The sequence below is a fragment of the Diachasmimorpha longicaudata genome, chromosome 8 (genome assembly GCF_034640455.1).
Source record: "Diachasmimorpha longicaudata isolate KC_UGA_2023 chromosome 8, iyDiaLong2, whole genome shotgun sequence".
Lineage (NCBI taxonomy): Eukaryota > Metazoa > Arthropoda > Insecta > Hymenoptera > Braconidae > Diachasmimorpha > Diachasmimorpha longicaudata.
In genome coordinates this window covers 5787879-5807782 of record NC_087232.1, presented here as the reverse complement: position 1 = coordinate 5807782, position 19904 = coordinate 5787879, and the positions used below count along the sequence as shown (strand labels likewise).

At 37.8% G+C, this 19904-nt stretch overlaps 2 protein-coding genes across 8 annotated transcripts; one reads left to right on the top strand and one right to left on the bottom strand.

Moving 5' to 3' along the window:
* Positions 1-18: 18 nt before the first annotated feature.
* Ca-ma2d (Ca[2+] channel Muscle-specific alpha2/delta subunit) lies at positions 19-8876 on the bottom strand. Of its 3 annotated transcripts, none has more exons than XM_064125944.1 (11): positions 8267-8876; positions 7529-7610; positions 6875-7164; positions 6068-6456; positions 5406-5725; positions 5061-5321; positions 3965-4093; positions 3168-3529; positions 2107-2894; positions 1228-1880; positions 19-1004 (listed from the first exon to the last, which is right to left on the bottom strand). In XM_064125944.1, exons 3-11 carry the CDS (start codon positions 7081-7083, stop codon positions 714-716), a joined length of 3402 nt encoding a protein of 1133 aa, XP_063982014.1. In that variant the 5' UTR covers positions 7084-7164; positions 7529-7610; positions 8267-8876; the 3' UTR covers positions 19-713. The 3 variants fall into 3 exon arrangements, with proteins under 3 accessions (XP_063982014.1, XP_063982011.1, XP_063982012.1); XM_064125941.1 differs by lacking the exon at positions 8267-8876 and adding an exon at positions 7883-8209; XM_064125942.1 differs by lacking the exons at positions 3965-4093; positions 8267-8876 and adding an exon at positions 7883-8208.
* A 1005-nt stretch (positions 8877-9881) lies between these two features.
* LOC135165245 (protein rolling stone-like) lies at positions 9882-19895 on the top strand. Of its 5 annotated transcripts, XM_064126350.1 has the most exons (3): positions 13850-14130; positions 14853-15373; positions 18015-19895. In XM_064126350.1, the coding sequence occupies exons 2-3, from the start codon at positions 15301-15303 to the stop codon at positions 18878-18880; spliced, it is 939 nt and encodes a 312-aa protein (XP_063982420.1). In that variant the 5' UTR covers positions 13850-14130; positions 14853-15300; the 3' UTR covers positions 18881-19895. The 5 variants fall into 5 exon arrangements, with proteins under 5 accessions (XP_063982417.1, XP_063982418.1, XP_063982420.1 ...); XM_064126347.1 differs by lacking the exons at positions 13850-14130; positions 14853-15373 and adding an exon at positions 9882-10119; XM_064126348.1 differs by lacking the exons at positions 13850-14130; positions 14853-15373 and adding an exon at positions 10173-10324.
* The last annotated feature ends 9 nt before the right edge of the window (positions 19896-19904 follow it).

Here is a 19904-nt window from a genome sequence, read left to right as displayed (position 1 = left end):
TGTTACTAATTTATCATCAATTGACTGAAGATTATTTGCAGGATTCAAGTATTTTTTTATTCCACAACTTTTTGAGTGAATGTTTAGCTGGTTTCGAAATTTTTTTTAGCAAATAAGTCACCCTCTTCGTGTCATGAACTGTTATATTTGCGAATAGAGGAGCTGAATCTGTCGAAATTGCAATTGGTGGTGTGAGAAGCATTAATTTGTTCATCACAAGTGGAAATATAAAATTTGGAGACTGTCATAAAGACCGATCAAGAACTTGAGCTTTACGCGCAAGTAACACAATCGAATATTGTATAATTGACACGTAAACGAAAAGGAAGAAAGTGATCAAATTTTTTTTTTAACATTTGTTGTAGTGCACTATCAGCTCCACAAAAAGTTTCTAATAAAAATTTTGCTGTCCCAGACTTCGAGATATTCATTAAAAACTAGTCAATAGCCAAAAGTGACTTATCTTGTTTCACCCTAGTGCAGTTCTTCGAGATAAAAAAAATTGTTATTATACGAAGTAGAATTTCAGGGAATGAAAATGAATTCGAAATAAACTTATTTAGAGTCGCACTAATCTAACATTAATACTGAGAAGTTTTCCACAATTAGCATATATATTTCTCTGTCCTCTGCGACTAAATGAACATCTTCCCAAAATTTCATCACAATTGTAGTGGTGTATACACCCCACATTAACCAGCAACAACAATTATTTACACCAGAGCTTTCACAATAATTAAAAAGATAATTAATAGAATTTGCGTTAATTGCAGTCTTGTTCCTCGTCCGCAGGCATCGATCTCATCCTCGAGGGGATGTTCTGTAAAGCATCCCTCCAGAGGTCTTCGGGGTAGATCATTGAGTTTTTTTTTATAGCAGGCAGCGTGTTCAGGATCCTCCATGTACTCGACTGGACTGATTTCAATGGGTTCAGTCACCAGTCGTGTCCAACAGGATGGGTAGAGCGAATTCACCACCACCAGGAGGAGATTTGTTTGGGGGACCTGGTGAATTCAATATTCCAATAACTATTGGTCATTGATACAGACATTTCTATCATTTCTATTATTATTACCCTATGATTTTTGTTTACTTCATCTATAGGAAACGTTCTATAGACTTTACTATAGATTTCTTTGTTACTAGACAAATGTGGCAATAGACAAATCTTCAGACAAATATGTCTATAGACGCCCTTATATGATATTGTCAACCAAAAAAACTTACCCTCTGTGCGTAGAACGGTCTCGAGCAGACGCTCTCGATATTTCTAATCGGAATGTCCGCCCTCGTTTGATTCATCATGTAGAGAATTCTCTTCTGATCGCACTTGTGATACTGCTTGACTTCTTCTGGTGGCGGAGGCTTCTCCGGGAGATCCTCCCCCGAGTGCACTCTTGAAAGTACCTGGGGAACGTCAACAAACTGGGAAATCATCCAGACAGTTCTGGCAAAGGCCCAGAGAAGAAGATTCCAGATGTGCTTGAAGGGCGTCAGAAGAGTGTTACCCCCTCCCTGAAGTCCAATGTGATAACACACAGCTTGATAATCATAAATATCCACTGTCTCGAAGTAATGCTGTTTCACCATGGACAGCAGTACCGGGCCCTCGATGACTCCGAAGAACTGTCCAGTATCGTTGTGCGCCTCTGATATCACCACGTAACCGTTCTGATCCACTAGGTAACAGTCGAGACCCTCCCGATGGCAGTTGAAGTCAGGATTGGTGGTTTCTGAAGTTATGTCGAGAAATCGCTGGAAAAAGTACGTCATCGGCATTTGAAATCCTATGACCGCTGCAGCTGCTATGCGTCCTCCATCGCGGGGAAAGACTGCCATGGAGACCGTTACCACCGCGTCTTCTCCGCCTTTTCCTGGTACTTTAAAGGGAAAAAATGTCTGTTTGGATCAACGTTGGAATTTTGGTTGCAAATGTTCAACAAAAATTGGAATATTTTAGGGAACTATCACGACAATTTTCCTCAAGGTTACGGATTTTTTATCTGAATCTTCTGTAAAAAATTTTGATTGTATCCCGTTGGTGAAATATCGACCTGAGAGTTGAACTACTTTGAAGATAAACCCCTTCACTTCGTCTCAGCTTACCTGACAAAGAAATGCTGTCAGGATCAATCTGATGCTGAAAAATGGCCCCCTTGTACCAGGGTTCATTGACCGCCCTCCGATGAAGATCCCCAAACTTCCGATTCAGTCCAGGTGGTTTGTACCTTTCATTCAGATACTGCCACCTAGTGAGGCCACTTTGGGTCGCCACGAACCTGAGGAAGACGCCGTAATCATCCGCCAAATACTGAATCCTCGGATTTCTATGCTTGAATTCCTCGTTAAAACTCTGATTGGTCGCCTTAGCATCGAACACCAACAGCTGCATCAGCTCCTCATTGCAGTAGTAATCATCATCTTGGAGGACTTTCTTCGTGCAGTCCGGTGCCTTCTCCTCCTCGAAGCTGATATCATAAGCCTCGTACTGATCCGCCCACTCCCACCCGGGTTCGCCCAGTTTATGCAGAAAGAATCGCACCTCATCAACGGAATTGTTGAACTCATGGCCCTCGAGGTAGTGGAAACGACAGTAGACCCATCCCGGATGTACTCGCCATTGATCACCGATGAAGAAATCACTGATTTCTATTCCTGCCTGACGATTCTTCTCTATCTCATTTCCCACCTTGATCCAGGTCTTACCATAATTGGGAATGGCAACGGCGATGCCAAAAGGTGTCCCTGGAAGGGGCGCGAAGTAGTAGTCCCGGTGCTCCAGAGTCACTCGACGATTATTGTCGTAATGAAATTTTACTGGTATATCTTTCATTCTGCCCCAGGTATGATTGACGAGGGCTGCGCGAAGCTCCAGGATCTCTGGACCGGGGTCTCTGCGGTTTTAAAATTAACATTATTTATTTGATTAATTATAACTATTAATTATATTGCCAGTGACTTCTGCATTCCACATCTGCAGAGTCTATGAGACAAATTTTCAAGGAGATTATGAGTGTCATATAGACTTGACTGTCCTGATAGATCAGTTGATAGCACCACGAGGAAGCAGCAAGTTCTATAGATAGTTCTTATAGAATTTTCTATAGATCTACTTTTGTTAAATAAAAATTTCCTTCGTAATTTTTATTTTGAAATTCACTTCTCACCTGGGTTTCCGTCCATCATTCAGAATTTCCACTTCTGTGAGATCCACACTGTTGTAATTTATCTTCAGGACTTCTCCACTGACGGGTCGAAGATCTGGATGAAGTATGACATATCCGTTGTTAGAAACAATGAAGGCATAGCCGTTCACTCCGAGTTTATAGGGCAGTGTCAGCTTGGAAATGTCGTTGATAGGCACATCTGTGCCAGCAACTCCCAGTAGATTTGCTCTTCTCGTCTCGTTATTGGCGTTAACTTTCCGATCAAATGCAGGGATACTTACTGACGTGAGTAATCTGTATTCTTGTCTCATGGTTGATTCAACATCCGCCGCTTGTCTCCGGACGTCTTCCCCTTTTGTCATCTGATGAGCGATTCGATTGAATCAGTGAAATTGCGATAATTTGATAATTATGTAAGGGGGATGAAGTAGTGGACATGTTCGGCAGGATTTTTAGATGAATCTGGTTCATAGAGACAAATTCGTAAATTTTAGGAAATATATATGGTCGGATGGATATTTTAAATTGACTACAGAAGATGTCCAAAAATGCGGTTTTTTAATTAAGGGAAAACACTCGACAAAAACATAAATATCTGAGAAAAAAATAATAAAATCACATCACAGTTGGGTCGTGTCATTCAATAATAAAAACATCATGGCATCGGGGAACATTGCAATCTATAGGGTGTCTAAAAGGGGTGAAATCCATCAAGCTTTCCTACGGGATAACTTCTAAAAAAATAGGGTAAGGGCCACAAATTGGTTCTCGATGAGAATCTCTCATTTCTCTTAAACCTTTTTTATGTAGATGCTGTCGTCGTTTATTGAGACGCCCTGTTGCATAGCTTCAAGATGTTTCTCGAGACGTGCTTTTTGCTCCGGATGGTCCATTACGAGCCACAGCCACGTGGCAAGTGCTGGATTCTAACAGGATTTCACACCTTAAATATTCGCTCGTATTTGTGAATCAATAAAAACATTATTCACGATTTTTTTTCATTTAATTAGTGGATGGTGGGGGATTCTGTTGACGCGGTTGGTAATTATATACCTCTTCTTTACTATGCGATACTCGCGTCATTCTTGTAATTTGCGGTTTTTTGTCAGCGTCGGGGTTATTTGATATCACTTAATCGTACGATCACCGCACATTCACTCGGGCAATGTTCATCATTTTTATTAGTCACGCGTTGGCCAATTTTTCTGGGTGGGAATAAATAAATTTTATGGGCTGGAAGTAGTTTAATGTTCGATTTCGAGAAGCCAATTACTTTCATCAATAGGCGAATGACAAAAAAGAGGGCTTCGGGCTATGAATTATCAAAGTCACGGGTAATTGGAGTGAAATTTTTCTAAATTTTCCTCAAAAGTAATAGTTCATAAAAATGTTTATTGTTCACTTGCCCAACAGATGCATAAATTTATTTAAAATGTTTACGACAGGGTTTTTAATTTTGGAAGGGCGGATTTTCTTAAATTGCTGAAAAATCTGAAAACAGAAAAAATCTGCACCGAAAGTATGAATAAATGGAGATAAGTTGACATATCTCAAGTTCATTTTTCATAAATATCTCCAAATCTAACAGCGATAGAGGAATTTTCGTTAGAACATTTGTTGTACACCATCATTTCCTCCACAAAAAAGGTCATAATAAAAATTTCCCCATCTGCCCTTAATTCTGAGATAATCATCAAAAAATGGTGACTAGCCAGAATCGACTTATCTCTATTTACCCATTTGCCACAAAAATATAATTTTGGGAAAACAATTTGTTCTCTCGATGTAATTTTCAATTCGAAATTTATTTTCCAACCAACCAAAACCATATGAATTATTCAATGAAAAATTGGTTGATAAATCCACCGAATATTATAAAAAAAAAGAACTTACAGAAACATCGGCATAAGCGTGTGTCCATATGATGGGATGTTCCTTTCCCTGAAGGACGAGTGGTCTAGCCACCACAGGAATATACTTGAGTACTTGTTCCTGTGCCTCTTCTTGTGTATGAACATGCGTGTAATATCCCCTATTTTTACATGCCATAAGCTGGATCTCACGTACCATAGTCACCTCTCGACCCAACAAATATGTGAATACACGTACAGGAATTCTAGTCCCATTCTCCTGTCTGTTCCATGCGTCAAAGACCTTTTTCAATTGGCACACAATGTACAAACGTTTAACGATCTTATTACCAGCCATTACTGATAGAAATTCAATTATTTTATTAACCTCTGATATGTTGGAGGCGACACCGTCTGTGACGAGCATAATGAGCTGATTGCAGGGCGTATCAGGACCACAGCCACGAGTCTCACGATAGCTTTTGAGAAGAGTGAATGCACGAGTAAAGGCATCAGTTAAATTGGCAACTTCGACAGGGTCCAGGGTACCAGAGGCACCCTTAAAAGTCTCGATGTTCTCCGGGGTCGCTTGAACCAGCATGTCCTTGAAGCAGGGCACCAGGTCCTCGGTAATGTTTGTGTACTCCAGGATTGTCACGAAGTCATTATTGGAGAGAGTGTCCAGGATTGACGCCACAACTGCTTTTGCTGGGATTTTTCGTGGCCAAAGGACATTTAAACAATTTTATTTTAATAATTATCTAGAGAATTTTATGTAACCACGTCCTGTAGTGTATAATATAGAATATTATAATTATATTTCTATATAAAAAAATATGGAAACGTTCAGACGATACTAAAATTCAGGAGACACTCAATGTCGGCTGTACGATGGCTACACTCAGGCCATCGCAAAGGGGCTAGCGAGTGAATCGAACAGGGGATCAACCCCCCTAATATTCGATATAATGATTATGAGGTATATTATTATTAAAGTTATTAATTGTAATTATCTGTAAGTGATGTAAGAACTCAGCTGGATTTTCTCACCAATTGTGTAACCCATGCCCTCCATACTGCCACTAGAGTCTACCAGTATCACCATGTCCTTGCTACATGTTGCAGCCTCAATGAACCAACTTCTAATTCTACAATCATAGAGATCAGCAGATTTTTCTCCATCAGCAGTTAGTTCTGTTCTCCACTGCATTGCTGGATATGCTCGTAACATTCCTGTCATTGAACCAAAGTACTGCCAGTACAATGCCGGATCTGATCGATAATTCTGGGTAAAGACCTCGTCCAATTTCTCTGACCAATTTATCGCATGTGCCACTATTGGAGATAAATCGTAGACGTTCGTTGGAATGTGAACTGCTGAGTAACTCGTGTTCACTGGGATGTTGTAGAAATGAGAATCAGGATTCAAGGCCATCGGTCTGTCAAGAAAAAATATTTATCCTGGTGGAAAATTAAATGATATTTTATGGACAGGGGAGAAGAGTGAAGGTGATTTAGATAATTGTCGTCCTGGTCTACTAGTGGGTGATACCTAGGGCTCTTCCCTTCGGAAGAAATTAAATGACCTCACGACGGAGTAGATAATTATGTCAATAATTAATTTTTCCTGAGGAAATACAGCTTTAGATTTTGACCAAAATTTTTTCAATAAAAAAATTTTCCATTTTCCCCAAAAACCACTAATCAATGGTCTTGCTCAGTCTCTTGAGGAAGGGGTATAGTCGCCTAGTCAAAGTGCCAATGTGATAATGAAGGGGAAACCATAGATCGTGTCCTATGTAAAAAATACTCATCAACTTTTCTATATTACCAGGATCGATTAGGTAATTTAAAGACCTGTAGATGTGGCTGTCGTTTCGCATAGTCTGCGGAATCGTTGGTTGTGTGTCGTTGTCCCCGTCGATGACCCAACTGTACTTTCCAGAAACATATGTGAGACTGGCTTTTATGACGTCCACATCTCTCTCAGTATCATTATAATTGAGGGCCTCTTCTTCAGCCCGGAGAAGAATGCAACGGACCGCGTCCATTTTTCTCCTCAGCATTCTTCCAACACTCTCACTTATGATCTCAATCAGCTCCTCACCGGATTTCTCCTCCACGCGGGCATTGAGCTCCCTGTATTTCTAGGAATATTGAAAAATTGTGAGAATTATTAGTCAGCTGGGGTGCGGCAGAATAAACTAATAGTAAATTATGTTCCTTAAGGGTCAAAGTGAGAGAAAGAATGCGGAAGGTGAAAGGATCGCTCGCAGGAGGCTCAGGAGACGCGGCCAGCATTCCCCGGATGAGAAACGGGCCAGTGTTGGCTCATGGCTGGCCGAGTGTTGGGCCAAACTGCCTGCACTGGCCCAGCTCTGGCTCGTCCCTCCTCTTCAGTCTTCCATCTGACTAACTTTTTACCAGGTTTTCGGATTAAAATTTTTCTAAACTGCGCTACTGAAATCAATCGCGAGGGAACAATTAAAAATTGAAAAAATTATCACTTACGGCTTTTAATTCTTCTGGTTTTGCTATTCCCACCGCCAGTTCCCATAACTCGCTCCCAAGACTCTGCGCCCAACGGTTAACACTGATTAATAAAAATACGAACATTTAAAAAATTGTTATTCATTATTTATTCACGTGAAAATGATTTTTTTCCTTTGGTTCTGGAAAAAAATGAGAAAATTACATGAAAATAGATTTTTCCTCGGAAAGTTCTGACAATAGTCTTCGCTCATTTCGAACAGCGAAAATAATTAGGGCACTTCTAGTTTAATTAGAAGATTTTTTGAGTTGGAATTTCTGTTGCTATTGTGTGAAGTACCAATTGCACATGACTTTTTTCATCCAACAACTTACATTTGTGCATCATGAGCCAGGCAAACACCGGCTATAATTAACAATAGACACGTGCTCACTCGACCCAGCAACATTTTCACAAAAATAATCACCAAATAATATTTCTCAATTCATCGAAAAAAATAAACACGTTCTCCTCCACGAATTATTCCAGAAATTTCTTCCCAGGTGGCATTATTGCTTTTGACAATAAGATGCCGAAGTCAGCTCCGAAACGTTTTGCCCCGCTGATCTGATTATTTTTGGTCCAACGGAACTAGTTCGAACCGAGAACGCTGGAGCGTCTGTGCACAGTTTGGGGTGTTATATTTATAAAATTTTCTGTATCACGTGTTGCACTGAGCGGAAAGGAATAATTTCAAAATATCGAAGAACATTTTTTACCGCTAATTTCATTCTACTATCGATCGAGAATAATCAGAGGCGAATCGCACGAGTCAGACCTTCGAATATTGAAGATTTTCTTCAAATGAATCACAACTTCGTGTCCGCTGATCTATCATCTATGATCTATGATCATCAAAGGCCTATAATTATCGTAAATTAATGATCAAAGATCTACAAAAATAAAAATAAAATAAAAAGACGAAATCGGTTGCAAATACTAAAAATATTGTTAACGATTTTCATTTTTTTTTGCAACATAAGGGAGGTTTATAGATCTGATTATATTAGCACAATTGTGTCGGCTCTTTTCTCCGATATTGTTTATAACGTATATAATTTTAGACACTTCCAATTTTTTTAATAAACAAATTCAAAAAAAAAATGCTCTTCTGAGGCACTAGTCCACGACCCGGGTGATCTGGGGTCGATTTCCGCCCCAATCGAGTCATTCGGAAACAAACAATTTTCCGAAAGTTATTCAATATTTATTCAGTATTCGTATCTCACTGTGTTCCATCTGACGCTCCCCGATAACACGATAATTCATTCAGAAACTATTTCTTATCATTGGATTTCCTTAAGTAATTTAATTTGATAATACGTCTCCTCTCGACTTGCCCCAGCCATTGGAATTTAATCCCCTTGTTATCAATGGCATTCTCAGCCTATTGTTATGTCTACCCCCGCCCCTCCTCTCCATTAAAAAAAATACCGGGGACTTATAATTGGTACGTTGGTAAACAGAGAAATCCACGAACTTTCAAGAGGAAATTGCCATTCTGTTGAAGAAATACGAGAATTCGTGGGTGAAAATTAATTATTTTTGCTTTTGCATAAAAATTTAATTTTATGACCGAAAAAATAATTATTTAACTGTTGTTATTGCGCGAAACTGCTTAACGTTGGGCCTCATTGGCTTCTAAGAACAAATATTTTCCAAAATCACTATGAAAACAATGTTCATTGATTTATAAAAATTATTACAATAAAAAATCTTCTTATAAAATTTTTTCTGTGGCAATGGTATCTAGATAAATTTTTCGGTTTCTACAACTGCATAATAATTTCCTGCTGCAGAATTTGTCTAAAAATTATTTCGTGAAAATGTGTGTACAATATTTTCTGTTAAATTGAAATTATCAATGAAATCAATTCTCGTCTCGACATTATTATACCGAAAAAAAATTATTCTAAAATCATCGTAATTCGACATTAATTCTATACTATTTCTGTGATAATTCTACATTATCATTATTACCATTGCGTAATTTTAAATAGACTTTTAATGGCATCCTATGGCAAGTGCTCCAGTTTTTGAACTAAAGCTGGACATTTTTATTTCAGCGATGGCACTCAAATACCAGTGCACTTCCCACAATATACATACTTATCTCAGCAAAAAAAACTGAAACGTCCGAGTGTTATTTAATTAGCCTCTAGTTCCTGCTGAATATCTCAAAATCCATGAGATATACTCGAGTTTCTACAACAACTCTTGTTCCTATCTCTTGAAAACCGCAACAAAAAAAAAATAAAAAAATGTGGTGTAAACTCGTAATGTCCTGATCTTTGGGATTTTACGAGGGCATAAGGCCCGTTGACCCTTGAAATTATTGAATTAGAAGTAATGGTCCCTTATCACCATCTTATCACCTTTCTCCCCCTCCCCTGGTGCGTTGTAACGACCCGGTCACTACCTGCTGACGTTGAAATGCATAATGCAGTTCCCATGGTGCGCAAACTCATGTCAAATGGATCACGGAGAAGAGTGCGACGTACTAACAGTAATCATTCCACTCGTGTACACAATAAAATCCGTCAGTCTACCCACGTTGAAGTGGCGAATGGAGGTAATATGGATTCCTATTGATTATTGCGGGGAACGGGTAGTTTGAATTTAATACGCTGGGTGAAATTGCCACCGGGCAGTCACCCAGTGTCTGTCCAAGGAGTCAGTAATGCCCCCTCAGAGTGTCGATACGTACGAGTGCAGTCCTGAATTATTGTCCATTGTGGACAACAGGACTAAAATTTCGTTCAGGGGATCATTACGTGGTGCGTGAAAATAAGTGATTTTTATTTTTTTTCATTTTGGTTTTTCGATTTTGTTGGATTTCTGTGATTATTGTGTTGCTTGGGGAATTGTAGGAGAGGACGGGTCGAAATTTTGTGAATTCTATGAAAATACTTAGTAGGATTTATTGATTTAATAAATTAACGATTCATTCGGTTTGACAATTTGTTCGGTGTTTTTCGGGAAATAAATAAATTTGTTTTCGAGGTCGATGAAATTAGTTTCTTCGGGAGGAAAGAGATAATTCATTAGAAAAACCATTCGATAAATTTGACAAATCAATATTGTTGAATTGACAATTGACAATGGGCATAAAATACAACTTCGAATTTTTATTATCAATTTTAAACACTTTGAAGTGGCGTGTTCACTCGTCGTCTGCCTCAGCTGCTTCAATTACGAAGCATTGCCCGTTTTAGTTTCCTGGTTTACATAAAAAAGTTGAAAAATACTGGACAATGTTGATTCTGGAGAAAACATATAATTTCCAGCCAATAGGAAATAGTAATAGAACTGAGTAAAAATTGTGATTTAATGTAAAATTTAATTGAATCTTATAACGAAATGGAATTTTATGGATAAAACGCGGGGACCAAAATCATTTAAATTTTCAAACTTTATTGCTAGACAATTAATGAGAGTATCACTACTATAAAAATTACAAATTAATTATTTATAATCAAGCGTAAGTAACTGATTTTTTCTCAAAATTTCATTGACTCCCGTTTCGTTGGAAAAAAATTGCAAACGAATTCCCATTTGCTCACTGAACCAGTTTGAGAGAGTTAAATCCTTTTTTGTTAAACAATTGATTAATTTTTTGAAGCATTATTGATCGTTCGGTGGAATGCCGGGTACTTCCGGGTAGAGTACGTCACTAGGGAAAAAAAATCGGAAGAGCTGGGGACATGAAGGAAAATTCGTGTGATAAGCTCTGGATAATTATTACAAATGTTCGTTTGAGCGGTTGATTGGAGGCGTCACGAATGAAGCGGATAAAAATAATATCCACTATTGAAGTTGTCCAATGGTTTGTTCGTCCGTGAAAAAAAAACACTTCATTCCGTATTCCGGAATTGTTTGAGCGTAAACAATTTGTCTGCTGACGGTACGAATGCCACTGGCAAAACATTGACTTCGCCGAAAAACTACCTGTTCCACGTGGAATTATTTGACAGGAGAAAATTAAATAATTTTTCAAAAAATTGCGAAATCGGAGAGTCCGAAGAGCGAAAACTTCAAATTAATTTAAATTTTAATTACTGAACAAATTTATAAAATATTTTTCAACTGCTTCCTTAACGGACTTCAAATTCTGATCAACAAAATGCACTCGGTCAATGATCGATCGATTGATCGAATCGTTACCGAGCGGTACTCGATCGAGTCTTCAACTCGACTCTCCCATCGAATGATCGATTAGGGCGCCTATCGTTCGGTCCGAGGGAATCCCATCGTCTGCGGGGCGAGAAGTCGAGGGTTGCCAATCACGCGAGTCAAAAACCCCAAAAAAATGCCTTTTGCATTTACTAGGAAACCAAAAAATTCTCTTCATTCGCATTTCGCCTGTCCTTTGCGTTGACAACCACCAATCGATCCGGTACCACTAATTTATTTATCGATACATCGTACGACATGTCCCCTCTCCGGAAAAAATGATATGATATTTAATTCAAAAACGAGCGAAAGTGACGTCAAATATTCATTAATAACCTTCCACCCACTGTTCAACCCACCCGCATTAATCGATCCCACAACCACTCAAGGGCTCCACAAAAATTCACCTCAGCATTTCTCACAGCAACAATCATCGAGATAAATTATCAAATAAAGGAGTGAATGAAAATTAATGATTTTCCACCGGCGACGATTAATCTTTCTTTATTCTCGAGACACGAGCGCAACAGCGCCTCATAGCGAATTAATTACGAAGTATAGAGTTATGACATCATCCTCCCCTCCCCCCAATAATTCTCATCAGTACTGAATTAACGAAATCATGAAATGTCGAAATTTCCGAACAAATTAAACTCGATCGAATCTAAGTAATCAATGAATTTTCATAAAATTCTTAGTAAAAAAAGGAGATATTGATTTCCTATCGGTCTCGTCCCAGTGTCTCCCATTAATAGGTTCCTACATAAACATCGAGACTATCGATGTCTCGAAAGTCTGTCACGTTCATTTCTCATTGGTTTCCTCGTTTGAGGCGGTTAATTTGAATTCAAAACTCATTTAATTTTTTAATTTTCAATCATGATTTCCATCGTTTGGTCTCCTATCATTAAAAGGGCCAAATCGAGACTATCGATATCTCGACCGAGGTCACCTTCGACATCACCTCCAATCCTAATTGGCGAATGGAAAAATGGCGCAATTATAATGTTTGATTCGCAATAAAATAAGGTCCTGACACTATTTATCAATTCGAGTGACCCTATTTTCAAGAAAGATCGATCAGAAATTCCGGAGCAAAAGATAAAGATGAAATCAGAAAAATTAATTGGGCTGCTTCCTCCGGCAATAATCACCTCGATGAATTATCAGATGAACTCCTCAAACGACTCGTATGTAAAATAATGTCGCCCGATGTTGTCGTCACTTGATTCTCGTACGAGATGTTCAAGAATAACATGTCATGACATTGTCGGAAATTAACGTCGAATTACTATTGACTGATTGATCCCGGGTGGTCACGACCTCTGACAGAATAACTGCGTGAGGGCTTCAGAGTTGAGCTGTGATCGTGCGAACGCCTCTCGTGAGGCCATCATCGGGGTTAATTAATGACTCAGTATCGCACATTCGAAGTGCGATTGAATGTTGAGTATTTATTTTCGATTTTATGATGAAAAAGAACAAAAAAATTATTCACTTCGGCCTTCGATGATGATTACCAGCCTCATCGTCATTAACTATGAATGACTACCAATAATCATTAATGATAAAACTAATAGTTCGCTATTTTAGTGATTTTTAATTGAAGAACAAATAATAAACAAATTCTCCTCGAGGAAATCTTAGTTGTCTTCAAGGATCCGATTTTTTAAAATCATTTTATAATTAAAATTTTGTTAATGAGACGTTTGAATATCGAGAATAAGTCGTTAGACAATATTTTAAGAGATCTTTCACATTATAAATAAATTAATATTAACTTGTCGGAGATAGACTTTTAATAAAGTTAACGCGTCTGAAGACATCAGATAATAATTATTTTGGTGACGGATCACGCGCTGCGGGATTCCACCAATCAATAATTGATTTCCAATTGTTATTGCATAAAATACACGAGCCCATCTTGTCGATGTTTTGTCAATGATTTTACGTGCGTGAGTCTTCGTCGATTAATAATCTCTGGGACATGCAGGAACATTATAAACAGAAGAATAAACATTATCATGAGACTCCATAAAATATTAACCACAATATGACAGCAATTTAACGTTTGATTCCATAAACAAATACAATCTTTTCACACCACAGAGCGAGACAATAGTGTTTCCATTTTTCTTTAAATGCTCTTCACACAAATCCGTGAGATTAGATAGAAAAAACCATATCGGATTATCAATGACGTCACGCCCCACCCCTCCACAAAATATTGATCACCTACGCTTTTAATGTCTTTTCCCAAAAGCCAAAAGTATATCTCAGTCGTTCGTGGCACACGGCGTACGTAACATACCTCACGTACAATATAACTCAGTGTCAGATTTTTATGACTAAGATAGGCCTAACGTTTGATAAATAAATATTACGGGAAAACCGACGATTGGTCAACACAGTGAGTAAATAAATTCTCAGATCTTATTTTTCGGACTTTTAATTTTTCTATAAAATAAAAAATATAAGATAAGATAAAATTTTATAAAAAGTCCAGGGCAAATGACGCAAACGCATAAACCCCCGGGGGGAGGGAAATTCCCCGGTCGATGTTAAGACAAAATGTGGATTAATCAATCGGACCTATAAATTGTCAAGTTTGACTTGAACCAAATTTTTTTTACTCGAATCAAATGTGTTTTCGACTTTACTTAACGTGAATCACCGGGTAAATAAAGTAAAAACGATAAAAAAATATTTTTATTAATTCAAAATTGGGAAACCCCGGCAGTGATTACTTGAGTTATCTTGGGAGCGAGTGATTGTAACAAAAGTATTTATAAGATATTTTTGCAGTTTATAAAATTTTTGGTGAACATGTTTTACGAAGTTTCTGATTAAATCCACTTGTCATGAAGATAATTCGAAGGAAAAAACAATTATCAGGTTCACCAACAATTGGTGGATTCGATAATGGGTCGTTACTCCCTGTTGTTCACCAAATTCCATTGGTTTCGTCAGATCATACGATGCACGTTCCATTTAAAAATTAGCGCCTTCCGAGTCTCTATGTGGTACCGCTACCAGCGCTGTTTCTATTGTATTTATTCATTGCTCACGATAAAATATAATCCAGTGTTTGTTGTCTGCAGCGAGTGATAAATTAATTCTCGTTATTTGCAGATTTTTTTCTGCAGAAGAAATCGCTATTATCGCGGATAATTGAGAAGGATGTGGTGTCCGGGATTTCCCAAAATTCCGAGATAAATCGTAAAGTGACTCATGTGCAGTTATCGATCAGCTGTTTTTCCAACATGTGTTCTCTTCTCTAACATTCGAATTTGAAAAAAAAAACTCGAATTTAGTTGAAGACCGGGTTATGAGCTTGGAATCAATTAAATTTTGCCACGGAAAAACTTGACAATTTTTTGTGTCTCGTGACGAATCGTAAAATTCTCACGTTTAGGAGAATTCCTGATAAGGAAAATAACGCGATTAATTCGCGATAATGTGGAGATCGATGACGCGGAAGAGGGGAAATCTACTCCCACAGTAAAAATTGAGTTATCGGAAAGATGACAGGGTGACATATATTTTTTTTACTGGTGAATGTTGGAGGATTGTTATAAATATGGTGAGGTCTAAGGGATTGACTCCAGTGACCGTTTTCCGAGTGTTGACGCTCGGGATGCAGAAATTTTCATGTAAGATTTTACGTTACTTCTCTTATCATGACAAAAAAAGATTATTTGCTCGAAAAGAATTGTTTTAGAGGGTTTCCCATAAAATAAAACGGTACAACAATATTTAGATAATCATTATTTATTTTTTCTTATTATTTTTCTTATTATTTTTACACTGTCAATATTTTTGGGTACAATTCATTGGATTTTTTTTCGTCCACTAACATTTTAAATCTGCAGTTTACATTTTGTTTAAGAATTCCCATTTTTCATGTTCATATTTCCAGTTAAAGAATAATTTATGCTCCTGTTTCCATTATTTAAAAATAAATCAGGTTCAAATGTTTCTTAGGCTCAAACGAGAGAGAGGGGAGCCTTGAAATGTCTTCAGGGTCACCAACTTTTTTCGAACATCCCCGAAACTTTGAACCTTCGCGGATAATCTTAATTAACTGATTCCTTTTACTAATTAGCAAAAATGAATGAACAGTCTTGAAACTTCGTGAGCGATTGAATGATTGTGAAAACTAAAAATTATATTGTTTCTTGTCAACCTGATCAGACGTTTCCCAAAAATTTCAAGAACCAGAAGACGTCAGCAACAACTTCTTCAATTTGTTTTGACTGCACTTGTACTCTACTCACGTCTCCGGTGAGAGTGAATAGAACGGGGGGACTAGACCTTCGGCAGTGGTAGCATCGGAAACGAGATGATAGTCAATGTCCGTCACTCGGTGGTACCATAATTTCTCACTGCTGAGGGCAATCAGGAGATTCATTTCAATTTTCATTAACTGATATAAATCATTGGATAATTCATTGGTTCGGGATGAAGCTCTATTTTCTGTTCCAACTCGGTAAAGTATGAAAATTCCGAGATCTGTCCGTTTTTTGCGACGATTATGTCAATCATCAAATGCGCTAGATGGAAAGTTTCCAGTTTTTGCAACAGTCCAGTCGTTACTCATTATGTCAAAGATGCCATGAATTATTCCAAATTGAGATAATTGCGTATTCTGCCTAATATATGAATAGTTGAGTTGAAAAAATGGGAAGAAATATTTTCTAGATCTTTCTTGATAATTCATTGACAATCAGTTGATTTCGAGATCAATTATTCGGTTACGACATCATGAAGACTGATGTTAATAGTTAATAGTTAATAGAACAACAATGCAACGACTGTTGCATCAATTATTGTGCAGTTTGTGCTAAAGAAATCCAGAGAATTGTTTAATGCAAAAAAATTACAACAGTATTTGCAGACAGGCACATTATCGATTTCGCTAGCCGGCTCTTCGATTTTTCATCGACTCTATCCGATCGAAAAAAATTTATGGAAAATTCCAAGAGAAAGAGAACTTTCACTTCTTCGCTTTATGCAAAAAAAATCCACAATTATTTTTTGCGCACATTGAACAGTAAAAATCAACGTGAACAGTCTTGTCCATGTTCACCATTTTACGCATTTAAATTAAATAAAATTGTTGAAAAATCGTTTGAAAAATCGTCATTTTGCGATCGTCTCCGTTACCTCTTAAGATCCAGTTGAAATTATTTGAAAATCGATACGAAATAATCATTCAATAGTCACCAAACCCAATTACACCTTTCGATTACTGTCTCCGTAGCCAAATAATTAAATTTCATTCTCATAAAATCATTATTTCAACAATTTATTTATGTTCACCATTTATGATCACGTGACTCTCCCCCAATTATACGTTAAGGTAGTTGGTCCGAGAGAGTCACGATCAAAAGTTTTCGCAATTTGGTATTGGGCTCCGCAAAAGACTGACCTCGGTTTTAAACACGAACTTTTGCTGATGTACAGTTCGGTTCGGCTCACGCATCCATGAATGCACTATACACGAGTACGAGTGCATTCATCTGCCAATGAATGGGTCGATCGTGACAACGACGCGTAGTATATCTCTCTCTTTCTGTGACTCCTAACCTGTCAGTATTATTTCCTTTTTGGGACCGGTGAGTCAAGTAAAAACTGACGATTTACTATTTTATTTTTATAGTCTATATTTGGTAATTACTGGAGTCTTTACAGCTGTCAAATGAAAGAGAAATACTAAATAGCTCATTTTTTTTAAACTCCTTGAAACCCGATCATTTCCGATATGTCCCGGTCGCCGAACTCCCGCGACCACTCGTGTGCCACGTGTTCCGCCGATTGCGGGAAAAAAATTAATTTCAATGATGATACGGAGACCAAATGATAAATCGATTCAATCTTTATTTTCATTATATCGATTAACCCCATTTCTACAGAATATTTTTTAATTCAAAAACTTAAAAAACCGGTCAACGACCTTAAGTTGCGTAAAAAACTTCAATAATCTCATGAATATTGACAATCATTCAAATTATTCTGCACGAAATTATTATTTATTTGAACATTCATTGTTGATAAATAAATTATTGGAAATGATATGAATTTTCCTGGCGTTAATTCCTTCATAGCAAAGGTATGAGAGAGTGAACTGGCTCTCCCTCTGGTTGGAATAAATTGTTTATAAATTACCTTTTATAAATAATTTATAAAACACAATGATACTCCATAGCTTATCCAGATGATAAACTATTTAAAAAAATTCGATTCATTTAAATTTCAACTGGCAAAAACCAAAACAAAATCTTTTAATTTCAGGTCGCCGAGCGATGGTGAACAACATCTGGTGTCGCAAACTCTCTCACATCTGGCACCAGAAGACTCCAGAACCACCGCACGGTCGTTCCTTTTCCGAGCCCCGTTGCCAGTCCCACCTGTCACGATGGTATCTCTGCTACAGATGGCTGATAACCCTCGTCTGGGTGACGATAATCCTGTGCTCGATTTTCGAGCTAGGGAGCTCCAAACCTCTGGGCAAATCCCACCTGTGGCCTATTTACTTGACAAATTGGGATCTTGCCCTGGGTTTCACGCAGTCCCTCTTCGCTCTGTACCTGGTGATCAGGCGATGGCAACTACAGAAGGGCCTGGACTTCGATGTAGGCAATATAAAGTACGGCAAGACCGAGAAGATCTACTGGTTCTTCTACACCGTCACCTCGTCATTAGCTGTTGGGGTAACATGCACGTATTGGGCAACAGTCTACGACCCGAAAATTCACCAGGTCGATCTTCTCAACATCATGCTGCACGTATGCAACAGCTGTCTCATGATCATCGATCTTCTTGTCACTAAAATACCTCTGAGATTCCGTCACTGCTGGTGGTGCCCCACTGTTGCCATTTCCTATCTGATGTTCACCATTGTCTACCATTCAGCTGGGGGCCTTGACAAACAGGGTAACCCGTGCATTTACAAAGTTCTCAACTGGTCAAAACCCGAGAAGACTATTCTCGTCTGTCTCGGGGGACTCAGTTTTCTCGTGGTTGTTCACTGCCTTCTGTGTTATATCGCCCGAATCAGAGATCGACTGTACGACAGCAGTCAGAAGTACGTCAAGGACGGACCTGACGGACCTAGAAATGATCTGTCACTCAAGGTCAAGAATCCGGAGGTTGTTTGAAGGATTGACCAAAGGACTTGATGAAGCTAAAATTAGCGGAATGATCGCCCATGCAAAATTGTTATTAATGAATGGATCAAGACGATTTCGATTGGTGGATAGGTTTTGACGAATATCTCAAAATCTGGGAGGGATAGAAAATATTTGGTCAGTATCTTTTTTCAACAGAACTGAATAGACGTCAAAATTGTTTTTAGGGATTTTTGGAAATTTAAGAATTGAACAGTCGTGTGAATTTTTTTCTCAACTGCAAATGAGTTGGTCCTTCGAAAATTTATCTACACTTTCAGATTTCCATACATCGACTCATTCGGTGGCGAATTTTCTGTTAGTTATAACTTTATCAGAGTTTTAGATATTGGAGGAATAATTGGGTATTTTCCATTTTTTTGGAACTGTGACAATGCGAAGGAGAATATGAAGTCTGGATATTGGAAAGTAGTCCTGAAATTGTTGTTCCTAACTGGGGAGAAATTCAGTTCAATTTTGACACTTTCTGAAAACCAGAAACTAGGGTAAATATTTATTTGTGAAGAAGAGATAGGTTGAAATGTGAGAGCGAATTTTTCGTACAGAGAAATGCATACATGAGGAGGAAACGATTGCTATAGTTGTAATAGGATTTTTCTTTAGTTCTTGTAAAATAATTTGCAAAACATGTCGTATGTTATTGTACGTTTGAATTCCCTCCAGATTTATGAATCGATAATCTCACAACTCGGGACGAATACTATTTTTTATTAGTTTTGAATAAATAATTCAGTAATCATTGAATTGAAATGATGAAAAAATTATTAGGATAGGTTGTATGATGAAGGTGTGAGTGTCGTAGGTAAATTTACCGTAGAAGTATTCCAGAGATTTTTGTGGTATTCAGAGGATGATGCTATACACCTCATTTTAAACTGTTTTTTGTAATGAAACAAATATGCACGATGTGTAAGTTAGAATCATTCAATTTGAATAAACTATAATTCATAACAAAAAAAAATAAAGAAAAATTTACATCCGCAAATTGAGTTGT

Bases quoted from the DNA above. Each gene is read 5' to 3' on its own strand.
- Ca-ma2d (XM_064125941.1), bottom strand. From the start codon at position 7,956: ATGTTGCTGGGTCGAGTGAGCACGTGTCTATTGTTAATTATAGCCGGT. The intron at 7,611-7,882 runs GTAAGTTGTTGG...TTTATTAATCAG, and splicing joins CTGGCTCATGATGCACAAAT to TGTTAACCGTTGGGCGCAGA. The intron at 5,726-6,067 runs GTGAGAAAATCC...GAAAAATCCCAG, and splicing joins GGGCATGGGTTACACAATTG to CAAAAGCAGTTGTGGCGTCA.
- LOC135165245 (XM_064126347.1), top strand. From the start codon at position 9,897: ATGGTCCCTTATCACCATCTTATCACCTTTCTCCCCCTCCCCTGGTGC. The intron at 10,120-18,014 runs GTAATATGGATT...TTTTAATTTCAG, and splicing joins CGTTGAAGTGGCGAATGGAG to GTCGCCGAGCGATGGTGAAC.